A 12,893-nucleotide genomic window follows, 5' to 3' on the forward strand; every position below is an offset into this window, starting at 1 on the left:
AAGAAAACAATTTAGGAGACTGAATAGTATTCACCTGCAGTGAAATCTGTAAAACAGGCAAGAGACTGGGTGAACTCTGCTACCTGAAACAAATAGAGTATTTCTTTTTATCAAAATTCTAATTCTATTCTAATTTCACAGAACATGAGTGAGCAAAACAGTATTTACCCAGGTATTCCTAAAGCAGCTGTAGAGATAAGTTCACATATTACAGGTCTTTCTTTCCTCTGCTAGTTGCATGGACTCTTCTTCATTGCATGCTAAAGACATAGTTAAGCTACTAAAATGTCTGGCCTTGATTCAGCAAACATTTAAGCATGTATTTAGAATTAAATGCTTCCACTGCAGAGTCTGCTTTGCAAACTCTCAGATATTTGCTTCTACTCTCATATCAAGGAGTGTCTCTGGGGACCAAGAGACCTTTTTTGTGACAAAATATTTTTTTTCTATCTTTTCAGAAAACAGCTGTATTGTCCCACTTAATTGAATCCCCAAATTAAATCCCAGTTGCCTCTGTAACTCATTGCTCAAGCTCTTCCCTTTTTTCCCTCTGCTGCTTTTTTTCACCTAAGATCTCACTTTTTCTCCTAAGGAAAAATAGTTACAGTACACTATTCCTTCTGTCACTCTCTTCTCCCTCCCCTTCCCTAATCCTTTCTCCTCCACTGTCAGAGCAGCAGGAGTTTCTTGTCTACTTTCCATCTGTACCCCTTCCACTTGCCCCAGTGACCCCATGTTCTGTTTTTCCTCTTATTTCTCCCCTCCCATATTCTCTTTCTTAACCTCTCACTGTCCTCTGGCTCTTTTCCACTGCAATATAAGCAAGCATTTGCCTCTTAAAAATTGCACCTTTGACCCTGCTTAGTTCTTCATATCATATCTCATTGCCTATCTCTTCTTCATTCCTAAGCTCATTGAAGGCGCTGTTTATAATTACTGTCTGGAGACCCTCTTCTCTGATTCCCTCTTATAACTCCTACACTTTGGCTTCTGTTCCTCTCTTGAAACTGCAACAGCTCTCACCAAACTCCCTGATGACACGATCTCAGAAACAGTAGTCTATTCTCATTCTTCTTGACTTGTCAGTAATGTTTGCTGCAGTTGACCAGACTCTTCTTTAAACTTATGTCTTTTGTTGCTTTCTGTGCCTGCCTTGTTAATTTTCTGCCTTCTAAGCAGATCTTCAGCATGTTCTTTAAAGTTGTTTCCTATTTTGGAGGTTTGTGAGTGGAGGTCTTGAGTCTATGCTTTGGCTGCCTTTAACGCCTTATAAGTTATTTCATACAAACAAACAAAAAAATGTAACAGCCAAATGTATCTGTGGAGAACAGATCTACTTTCCTATCAAAACCTCTGTTCTCTCACTTAAGCTTATTAATTTGGAACCACACAAATGCAGTTACAAAGCATCCCACCCAGCATTGCCTGAAGTCTAGATGTTTTGGCAAACGCACAGATCAGACATATGATTATCCTTCTTTCATAGAGACGTTTGTATTTTCTCCTTTCATATCCTAGGCTCTCTGCACCCCTGCTAGCTGTATTCAGCCCTTGCCTGCATCTGTTCCAGCTTGCATTGCTTTTTCTACAAATGTCTTGTACTTTATCTCTCATTTTCAATGGCAATCTAGCAAGACCTTATCAAATGGAATTCATATTTTGTGCCCTCTATACCTGATACACATTTGGAGTGCATTTTACTCTTTTATACCTCACTTCCTTTATTATTGCCATCAACTGAGTCCCATTTCTATTGTTCCTGTCCTTTTCCATGGAATCCCAATGTTGCTGTTTTATTTATTTACAGTTCCAAGAAATTTAACATTATCACCACATCTCTACTTTTTATGTCAATTCATTAAATGAAAATATTAGATAAAATTCTGCCAGGCTCATCCTTGATGAACTCCACTTAAAAAGCCAGTTCTTTCATTCTCTACAGAACTTTGTTCTCTCTCTGGTAAGTTCTTTACCTGTCAAGTTCTTTCAGTAATCCCTGTTTTCTCCAGTTTAATATTGAATAGCAAATGCCCAGATAGATTATAATATTTTCTTTCTTTAAAATGTCAATCTAGTCAGAGTGGTGTAAGCATGCAGAATTCATAATCTTAAACAGATTTGTACATTGTAGTAAGCAGATTCCTCAGGTCACTACATACTTTCATACCCCAGCAGGCCCAGCTGAATTATGTGAGCTCAGGCAAGTTTCTGCTCACTGGTGTGAACCACAGGGAGTATCCCCTTGTTCTCTAGATACCTCTTGGCCTGCTTTTACTTTTGTTTGCCCTACTCTATTCCAGATGTCATTCATGCCACATTACCACTACCATATCTTCTTGGTCTAACACATGTAGCCATTAGGAACATGTAAAGATAAATGTAATTAAAGGGAGCATGTGTGCATAAGTACTGTACGTTTTGCATTTATTTTATATTTAGTCCTGTTCCTGCTCACAAGTGCTGTGGCTGATGTTGAAAAATAATTCCAGTAAAAGTCTGTGTATTCACTAGCTCTATGCATTGCACTGTTATGCAAAAAGCAGTCCTTTGGGTCTGAAATTTTTCATGGTTAGTTTCATTTGAAAAACTGTGCATGCATTAAACAAAAAAAAGTTAAATTATCCTGAGTGGGGTTTGAGATATGTGTCACTGAAAAGCAGGGTAATGTTTAGCTGTTAGCAGTAGCTATGTTTTTTAATCTTTAATGTAGATAAGCAAATTTAGAATTTTGAAACATAAACATTGAAATTTAAACAGTGTCATTTAAATTGGGGCTGATAGTTCATGAAGTCCATGGCCAAGTTTCAAAAACCTGGTTTTCATAATGACATACAGATAATTGAAATCATGCCTAATAGGCATTTGGACTAAAATTCTGAGCAGGATGTAATGGACCCAACCACTTTTGTAGAAGTAAAATTTGTTTCCATTGCTTCGTCAAGGCTAATCAATTTCTTTTTAAGGTCAAGGTTTGCTTCATTCTTACTGCTAGTTCCAGTGTGCCAACACCATACCTTCATATAAGGCATGGAATATGTTCTATGCGTTAAAATATTGACTTTTTTTTCACAATTCATTTTTGCTTGTTACTCATCCTAATTTCATATTCTATCAATCAATTTCTCCTTCAACTGCTAAGAAAACAATGCATCCTTTACCTTACAGACCTTGATTACATACAATCTGGCATTTGTTCAATCCTGTTTGCATTATACAGTGTATAATTTTACATTATATCCTTCAATGTTGAGAGAAAGGGAATGATGGGGAATTGATGAAGGTTCTTGCTCTATTAAGCAGCTGAACACCCTCTCAATGGGACTGGGGCTCTGCCTGCCCCTCAATGTGTTGTAAATCCCTCCACAGCCACACTTATTTTAATTTTGAATGTCTGTTTCTCATTAATTTTATCCCATTTCTAATCAATTTAATATAAACAATTCAAAATTTAATTAGAATTTCATGGCTCTTAATTTTTTTGAAAAAAGGAAATTTAAACCAAATTTTGCACTAACACAGCATTAAGTCTGAACAATGAAGGCTTGGTTGTAGCTTTCAATTTTTGTGCTTTGTGGAGTTGATAGCTGCTGAGAAACAGTCTGGCTTCTGATTTTCTTCTTGTCCCAAGGCATGCTTAAACTAAAGCAAGCAATGGAGCTGTAATCCTTCAGGTGCTGTGGGTCAGAAATGCCAGTACAGAGATAAAAGGTCAAAGGTACCCCATTCACCAAAATCATATATGAGGTGGTGGGCTTGTTTTAAGTTGCTTGTATCCATCTGTTGCTCTCTGTGATCTGGGCCACTGGCACAAGGAAGAAAATGATTTCTTCCTCTGAATACGTTTTGTGGATCAGCCAAGGCAAAACTTGAGATGCCTCTTACAACTTCAGAAGGAGACACAAGAAAAATGGAGGTCTACTGCAGCAGTGTTAGCTTGGCTGCATTGCCATTCCTTTACAAATTGTGACATACATTGGGCATAAAGCTATAAATCTCGCTTCTGCGATCTAAAAAGAAAATTGATAAGCCTGCTATTTTAATCTGATGTAATTTTAACTTTTCATTCAAATATTTATTCTACATTGACTGCTTTAAATATTCAAAATTATGTTGAACCTTTTTCAAGTAACATGAATGGTTAGAGAGAGGCTTGTATCAAAGAGAAGTATCTGTGTATGTTTTTTTCTATTGTAGGTATGTGTCATGTGCATTGGGCTGCCCATATGAGGGAAACATCATACCAGCTAAAGTGGCAGAGGTAAGAGTGATCTTCTGGCTTGTCTTTTTAATGAATAAAAAGTAGATTTTAAAATGTCTGTGAGTAATGTTCTCTATTTAATGCTAAAAAAGATCTTAAAGGGGTAAAATTTAAGGAATGCAAATACAAAGCATAGCTAATACTAAAACTATGCGCATAACCTCTCTCAACTATATTCTGTCAAATCTAAGGAAAATAGTGTTTAGATTGCTAGCAGTCATGTGGAAAAATATTATGTGCTATTTCCTCCCAACAAGGAGTTAAGGAAATGCTTAAAGAAATAGATTCATTCACATGAACACTTACTCAGTGGACGATGGCGTAGGAGATGATATCCAGCACAACCTCTTGCAAGGGATATCTGCTTTTAAATCCATTTTATGCTGGCATAAGCATACTGTGCTGTCAGCTGGTAGAGCCACTCCTCTTATATTATGATTCTGGCAAGTGTCATGTCATTGGGCGTCAATTTTGTTGAACACTAGAGAAAAAAACTGAGACAATTCAAGAGGCACAAGGTAAAACACACTGGCTTTCTTCCTAGAGAAAGACCTGTCTTCTCTGTTACACTTAATCACCTGCTTTTGGTGATCTAGCAGAATCTCCAAACCACATTTTTTTCTTTGTAGCACTAGCAGCTAGTCAACATTTCTCTGATATATTGTGCTCTGTGTGTGTGTGGCTTTCAGGTCCTGTTTTTCTACATCTTCTAGTATACATTGCAGATGGAATTTGTGATAAGACTTCTCTCACAGCAGGCATGCACACTCTTTGAAAAAACAGCTAAATTGGAAGGTACAGAGAATTTCTAAATTAATTCAGTTTAACATGAAGTGGAAGTTAGAAGTGACACAGCTTTAGTTAGAGTGGTGATGACAGATTCAGCTGTGCTGTTAGTAAATTGCTAACTGCAATATCATGTTCCCCAATAGGCTTCTTTCCATGTGTTGCTTCTTTTTTAACTAATCTCCTTGCACAGAAAGACTTTCTCAGTTTGCCAGTGGGAGTGCTACTTAATGTTCCAAACCTTCAAACTTTTACTCACACAGATATTTTATTTTCTGTCTTCATCCTAGTTAAGTGTGTTCTTGTGTACCTGTGCACCACTGTATATGTGTTTAAGAATAAAAACTGCCTCATTACAATTATTGAGGCCCTGATTCAACAAGCACTGGAATTTATGTGGAAATATCTGATTAGCTGTTAATGGGTTTTACATAAACACACGCACTCATTCCTTGCTGAACTAGAATTATCAAAATTACTGGCCATGCTGCTAAGCCCTTTCAGAGAACTGCATCAGAGTAGGATTGTGTGACTCCCTTGACTGCATTGCTATCAGCAGCTATGATTGAAAGGTTTAGGTAGTCTCTTCTGTGGTCAATGGCAGTGACCTGCTGTATATTTTTTTTTAAGCAAAATTTTTTTAACTGAAGCAAAACCATTTAAGAGGTGGCTTATGAAAAAGACTACATGCATTTCTGGTTTACTAGTACATAACTGTTTTATACATAGTTATCTGGTAAGGGCACACTTCAGATGCCTTCAGGCATCTAGAAACTTACCTGTATATCCATATCATTTTGTATTTTAAAAAAGTGACATTTCTCACCTATTAGAATAAGATGCATGGTTCTGCTTTTTCTTGAAATTAAGTCACTGTTTAGCCATTTATGTTCCTGTGGTTGTGAACTGTGTTATTCCATATCTTCTAATTATATAATTAGCTGGTTTTATCTTTATGCCGCCTTTTTTTTCTCCTTATCTTGCTTTTCACCTAGAGCTATGAATACATATCAATATTGTCCAGCATGCAGGCTGCACAGCAAATGTGCCTATTATTGTCTGGATGCTGTTGGATTATTACAAAGTTTCTCTTACACCACAGACTTCGGTGTGGTTTTATGTTGTCATATGCTTAAAATAATCTGTAATGTAATCATGACCTTTTGTATTGAGTTTAATGGTATAATTTTAGATATTGTTTCCAACAGTAGAATTGTTCACATGTTTAGGGGGTTGAAGTGTTGGGTCACCAATTCCCATTTTGATCAATGCTTGGTGTCAGGGCAGTACTCATGTGGCACAAGACTTATGCATAGTAAAACACATCTCTGTTCAATGAACAAAGCTGCAATCTCATCATCACATTCTGATTGCACAGGCAAAACTGTTCTCCCCCACCCACCTCCCAAAAATCCACATTGAAAACTTAGAAAACTGTAACTCATGGGCTGCCTCCTACTATGACAGAGTAGAAGATCCAGTATGAAAAACGCTTATTCAGCATCCAAACATGCACATTCTTCTTGAAATTAAATATAGATCTCTTTTTAAGGGTCAGTTTAAGGTCACATCATGCCAAGTCAGTGATGATACTCAGCTTGTTATCAGATTTTCTGCCTGCTTTCATCTTTCAGAAGTTTCTTTTCAGAAGCTGAAATGGTCATCTAGAAAAACTTTGAGTCATTCAGGAAAAAGAACATGAGACTTTAGAAAAAAAATCAGTCTGCTCCTTTTACCCCAATCTTACACAAAACATTTGGGGATTAACTAAAGGCAATCTACCACTAACTGCAGATGATCTTTTTTTTTTTTTCCTTACAACAGTAGTCCAGTTAACACACCTGCCTTATGCTGATGATATAAAAATATGCCTCAACATAGACTCTTTTTTGTAATCTGGTGAATGTCCCTTTGTAAAATACATATTGAATTTATGTTGATGTGAACCAGGAGCTCTTTGACTTTAAAGCACAAAGTTTTACTACCTTTACAATAGTCATAGCGCTTCCAAGCTCCAAGCAGAATGATTCAGACAACTTCAAGTTCTTTTTCAGCTGTTCTTTGACTTAAGTGAACAGCAATATTAATCCAGCACTTCCGAGACTGCTGGTACAGCACTTTGTCAGCTTCCTCAGACATAATCACAGCAATTCCATTGACGAAGTCCTGAAATTACTTTAACAGTAGAGTGCATTGCAACTGAAGATGTCTTGGAAAAGAGATTGCATTTTTTCATTTCTAAACAGTTAATTTCCAGGTTGGGAGTTCATTGAAGTGTAGAGGCCTTTTGGGATTGCTGACACACAGTGAGGAATGATAAAGGGGACAAACATAATGAACAACTGCAAATAAAGCAAAATGCTTTCCAAATAAGTTCAACAAAAGAAATGGAAAGATCCCACATTCGGTTTCTAAAAGAATATTTTTGGTGCAAACATAATTTTATGCTTCTGAGACACAAACATTATAAAGCTGGACCTAAAATTTCACTCATGAAAAGAACTCAAAAAAAAAATCAAAGAAACATTTAGGAATCTACTTATATGAGTAAGAACTATTTATATAGGAGTTTTTTGGTAATAAGAAAAATTTGAAACTTAGAGAATAGAGTGCTAATTTAATTTTGCTTTGTTGGTACTTTAATGTTTGCTTTTATGAAAAGCAAACAAAAATTAATATTAAATGCAACATGTCAAAAGCTCAGTTTTCATTGATGTTTTCAGCGCCAAGAGAAAGCAAAGTCAGGCTTTCTGTAATTATTTAGTGTCTTAGTTAAGCTGTGTGTAATAAGCAAACAAAAGGGCAGGTCTTCATCCTTCACAACTTGTAAGCTGAAAAGTACATGGAGATATCCAAACAGATGGGAAATCCCCAGAGAGGAAAATGCTGAGAAAGAACTTGACAAGAACTTAATTCATAGTGTAAAATTTTGCTTATTTGGATTCTGTGGAAGAGTCAAAATGGAAGTTTTTTGATGGATTTGGCTTGGCTGGTTATTCCTCGTACAGAAGTAGAACTATAATTTTTTTTAAAAGAGAGGCTCTGTAGGGTGTTCTGCTTGGGTGACAATTTTCAAGAGTTAACAGGGTTTCTCATACATAGATCCACCTCGGTGAGTCAAACCTGAAACCTGTACAGAAGTGTGCCCTTTCAAATATATTTTATATTCTTTCATCCTGACAATTTCTGTCTTTCTAAACAGGTATCTAAGCGGCTGTACAGTATGGGCTGTTACGAAATCTCTCTGGGGGACACAATTGGTGTGGGGACTCCTGGAAGTATGAAAAGAATGTTGGAAGCTGTTATGAAAGAAATTCCTATGAGTGCTCTTGCTGTTCACTGTCATGATACGTATGGCCAGGCATTAGCCAATATCCTCACAGCCATACAGGTAACTCAGATTCTCATTTTACAGGCATGAGAATAGTAGTCTTAGTTTAATTCAAATGCACAATTAAAAAGTAAATATTCCAGCCTTTAAGAAATTACTAGAAAAGGAAAAAGGCACGTTCATCTGCTTGTTCATTGTTCACTGGAGTAAAATTTTTGTTTTACAGAGGGGTCTAAACATTAAAAAAATGCATCATGACAGCTTGATTTTAGGTGGGTAAATCTAAATTATTGGTAATTATATATACAGACAGAGTAGTCTAGATAATATTATAACTGTTACATCTCTTATGTATCTTTTTATATCTATCAATTATGCCTTCCAAATAAGATTAGCAACAACTTTATGTCCTATTTACTTTTTCAAATCTGTGTCTAAATCATCAGAAATTATTAATTTCCTTAAGAGATAATTTTCCCTTTTTTAATATGCATTTTTAAGACTAGGACACAATGCAAGAAACAGACTACAAGTTTGAATGTATGTTTTACAAAGATACAGTTTTGAAAAATATCTTAATGTGTGCATGCATTCCTAAGGAGACCTGTTTTCACTAAATGTTCCAGAATCCAAAGTTTACAAATCCTAGGCCGTGTTGTTCTATTTTATGCTTAATGGCATCTTCTGCTTCCTTGACATTCAAACAGCCATTCTTAAGGTCAACTTCTGTTTGTCCTGACTTAGTATTTTGGCAGAGCTCATATTATGTTGTTTAGAAATAACAGCATTGTGTTAACAGTATTAGTGATAAAAGCAGCAAGAAAGAGCAGGGAAGTGTTTCAATGTGGGAATCTCTGTCTGAATGACAAAATCTGGCAAAAAAGGTTCTAACTTTTACTCACAGTGTTTCTATTGACCCTTACTCACTTCCACCGTTGCAAATGAGTGTGTATGTACCATGGGATAAATAAATTCCGAATTTCACAGTTAGCTTCAGTTGCAGATGTAATAGCTAAAAGCATGAAAACCCCTGAGCATAGGAGGAGTTCACCATAAAAATACTTGAAGCATTATTTTTCAAATCCTTCCTTAAAATAATTGTTGTCATGGTGCCTACTAAACACTGAGAGATGGCTGTGCTTTGTTAACCCCAGTATCTGTTGTTAGCGATTCTTGGTTTAGGTTTACCTCCTGCTTTTTATTTGCTTCTTAAAGCAACTGTGTGAGAGTTAAAGGGTGAAAATTTGTTAGGCATCTAATGTGCAGATCAGTCTAATTAACATGGAAATTCCAGAGAGCCATAGACCTTTGCAGCCTTCTCAAGATTGCTAGGAAGCCAGGGGTGCCTGAGACACACCAGGAAACTTCTCTATGTACTCAAGTTCTGCTACAGTGCATGTCCAAAGGTGCAGTGTTTTTGGCTGAGCTGAACTTGTCATAGATTTTGTCAGAAGTCCTTGATGAATCAGGCATTACACAATCTTTCTGACTGGCTTTGTGCAAGCAGCTCCTTGGCCCACTCCAAAAGTAGGTTCCCCAGGCCCTAGGATCTTTACATAGGACATATGTCACAACATCCTTTCTGGTCTCTGGTCAAATAAATGAGGCAGCTAGTGGTATATCGCAACCTAAGCAATGCTCTGTCCAAAACAGAGCAACTTTTACAGGTCACTGGGATAGTGAAGTGCTGAAACCAGCAGATCAGAGTGCCCAGGTTACTTCTTTCCCCTGCTGTCATGCTTAACTGTGCTTTCCTCTCTGCCAAAGATACATGAATCAAGTAATCATAGAATCATAAAATCATTATGGTTGGAAAAGACCTCTAAGATCAAGTCCAACTATCAGCCCAACACCAGAGTGCCCATTAAACCGCATCCTGAACTGACATATCTTCTTGGTTTTTGAACACCTCCAGGGATTGTGACTCCAAAACCTCCCTGGAAAGCCTGTTCTAATGCTTGACAGTTGTTTCAATGAAGAACTTTTTCCTAGTACCCAACCTAAAGAGAGAAGAGATTGACCCCCACCTCACTACAGCCTCCTTTCAGGGAGATGTAGAGAGCAGTAAGGTCTCCCCTCAGCCTCCTCTTCTCCAGACTAAACCCCATTTTCCTAAGCCACGTCTCATGAGACCTGTTCTCCAGACCCTTCACCAGCTTCATTGCCCTTCTCTGGATGTGCTCCAGCAACTCATTGTCATTCTTGTAGTGAGGGGCCCAAAACTGCATACCATATTTGAGGTGCAGCCTCACTAGTGCTGAGTACAGGGGCATGATCACTTTCCTACTCTTGCTGGCCACATTATTCCTGATGCAAGCCAGGATGCTGCTGAGCTTCTTGGCCACCTCTGCACACTGCTGTCTTGTATTCAGCTGCCCATTGATCAACAGCACCGTGCCCTTTGCTGCCCCACAGCGTTCCAGCTGCCCCAAGCCTGTAGCATTTGCATGGAGTTGTGACCCAAGCGCAGGACCCAGCATTTGGCCTTGTTATGAATGGCAAATTATGCTCTTCCTAAGACATTGCAGGCTACAACCTCAGGCTGAGTACTATTGTATTGTGTATTGTATTTCCTAAGAATTTATGAATGACAGCTGGAAAGCCACAAATCACTCTGCACTAATTCAGGCATTGCTGCGATGGGAGATCTCCTAGGAGAGGAGAGAGGTGCTGGTGATTCAGTAAGTGATTTTTTACACAGATCACATTATTCCATTCAGGATTACACTACCCAGAATATTTTCTTTTGTTTGGGGCTGATCCAAAGTCATCTAGAACTGACAGGCTGTATCTGTATAAGAAATTAGCAGGGAAGTAGTCTTGTAATTTTAGTATTCAGTTTTACATGTGTTGTTTTAGCAAAAGGATAGGAGGTAGTGGAAGATGGGAGGGACATTTGCCAACTTTTAAAGGATAAGTAGTTTTTTAAGTTCTTGAAGTAAATAAGATATTTTGAAAGCATTGCTTAGAGAAAGGCAGTCCACTGTTATGAAGAGGAACTGTGCAAAAATGTGAGGAACATGAAGTGATGCTTTAGAACAAAACAGTAAACATATAAAGTAGAATCATTACTGGCCCTTGGCTATATTGTTTAACATAAAAATACAAGAGTATGAAATTTACCAAAGAGACAAAACTGTAAGGTGGGAAATGATGTGGAGATCTAGTCAGAGCTTGTGGTATTTTGAGTAAAATTACATATATTTGTTCGCTAATGTGACAAATACAAAATGTAGCTAAAAGAAGTAGTAAAACATTTATAGGAAATTGTTACAGACCTCCAAAGAAGGGTAAAAAGATGGGTCAGAAAACTTCTGTGCTGGAGAGGTCCCAGTTGGGTCAACCATTGATCTGAGAAGATTTGAGTTACCATGACAATTGACTCCTGTAACATGTACAGAACCAGTAAGAAAGGGGAAGTTTTTTAATGGGAAGTGTTACGGAAGTATTTTCTTGCATAGCTTGTGTAGTTGCCCAAAATAGCTTTATCTGCTTTTATAGCACATATCTGGACATGAGAAAGAATGTGCTAAGAGGCAAAGAGGAGTTCTGGCCGGCAGTGGTACATACCATCACAAGGTATTCCCATAGAACTTTATCAAATTCAAATACTATCATAATTCATTAATGTAAACTGATCCCTACAGTATGGGAATCAAATCCTAACTTAGAGAAAACAACCATAAAACTCTAAGGGTTTACAGGGAACAAGGTTTTTTACCATCTTGTGTAATCTTTTCCACTTTATTAGACAAAATGAGATCAATGAGGTTGATGATTTTCCCAATGAAATTACTTTTTATTAGTGTTTTCTGTTTTCCAGATAAAGAGGACACAGTCTCAAGCTGCGCCAGGGGAAGTTTAGGCTTGAGGTGAGGAGAAAGTTCTTCACAGAGAGAGTTGTTAGCCGTTGGAATATGCTGCCCAGAGAGGTGGTGGAGTGACCATCCCTGGAGGTGTTCAAGAGGGGATTGGACGTGGCACTTGGTGCCATGGTTTAGTAGTCATGAGGTCTTGGGTGACAGGTTGGACTTGACAATCTCTGAGATCTTTTCCAACCTTATTGATTCTATGATTCTATGGAAAGGAATTTTGAAATAAAATCTTAACTTTAGTACCAGAAACATAACTTAGCAAGCCTCTAATGAAACTTTCAAGGTTTGGATTACAAAATCCATATTTGTGAATACATGTTTCATTACAAGCATTAGAATATGTCCTCTTACAGGGAGTTTAATATATTGAAAAATATTTCATTAATGTCTTTAAGATGTATGCATTTTAAAGATAAATAAACCCTGTAAAAAAACAACTAACAAAACAAGACAAATAGAAGTGGCTGGCTACTGACATCTTCCCTTCATCAATTAGCTAAATAATTCTAGCACCTTTGGTGCATGCTAGAAAGAGTAACTGATGTGGATATTTTTGTACATCCAGTTTAATTGTGTAGTAAGGAATAAGTTATCACAAAAGCTTGTGGCATTGATATGGATACGTTTTAAGTGCCAGAATTTG

The 12,893-nt window shown here is 37.3% G+C and overlaps 1 protein-coding gene across 1 annotated transcript in view; it reads left to right on the forward strand.

Moving 5' to 3' along the window:
* HMGCLL1 (3-hydroxymethyl-3-methylglutaryl-CoA lyase like 1) overlaps positions 1-12,893 on the forward strand; it is a 70,187-nt gene that overhangs the window by 33,766 nt on the left and 23,528 nt on the right. The window contains exons 6-7 of the mRNA XM_054179944.1: positions 4,195-4,258; positions 8,247-8,435. Coding sequence (XP_054035919.1) covers positions 4,195-4,258; positions 8,247-8,435 — 253 coding nt within the window. The remainder of the gene's footprint in view (positions 1-4,194; positions 4,259-8,246; positions 8,436-12,893) is intronic.

The sequence above is a fragment of the Dryobates pubescens genome, chromosome 3 (genome assembly GCF_014839835.1).
Source record: "Dryobates pubescens isolate bDryPub1 chromosome 3, bDryPub1.pri, whole genome shotgun sequence".
Lineage (NCBI taxonomy): Eukaryota > Metazoa > Chordata > Aves > Piciformes > Picidae > Dryobates > Dryobates pubescens.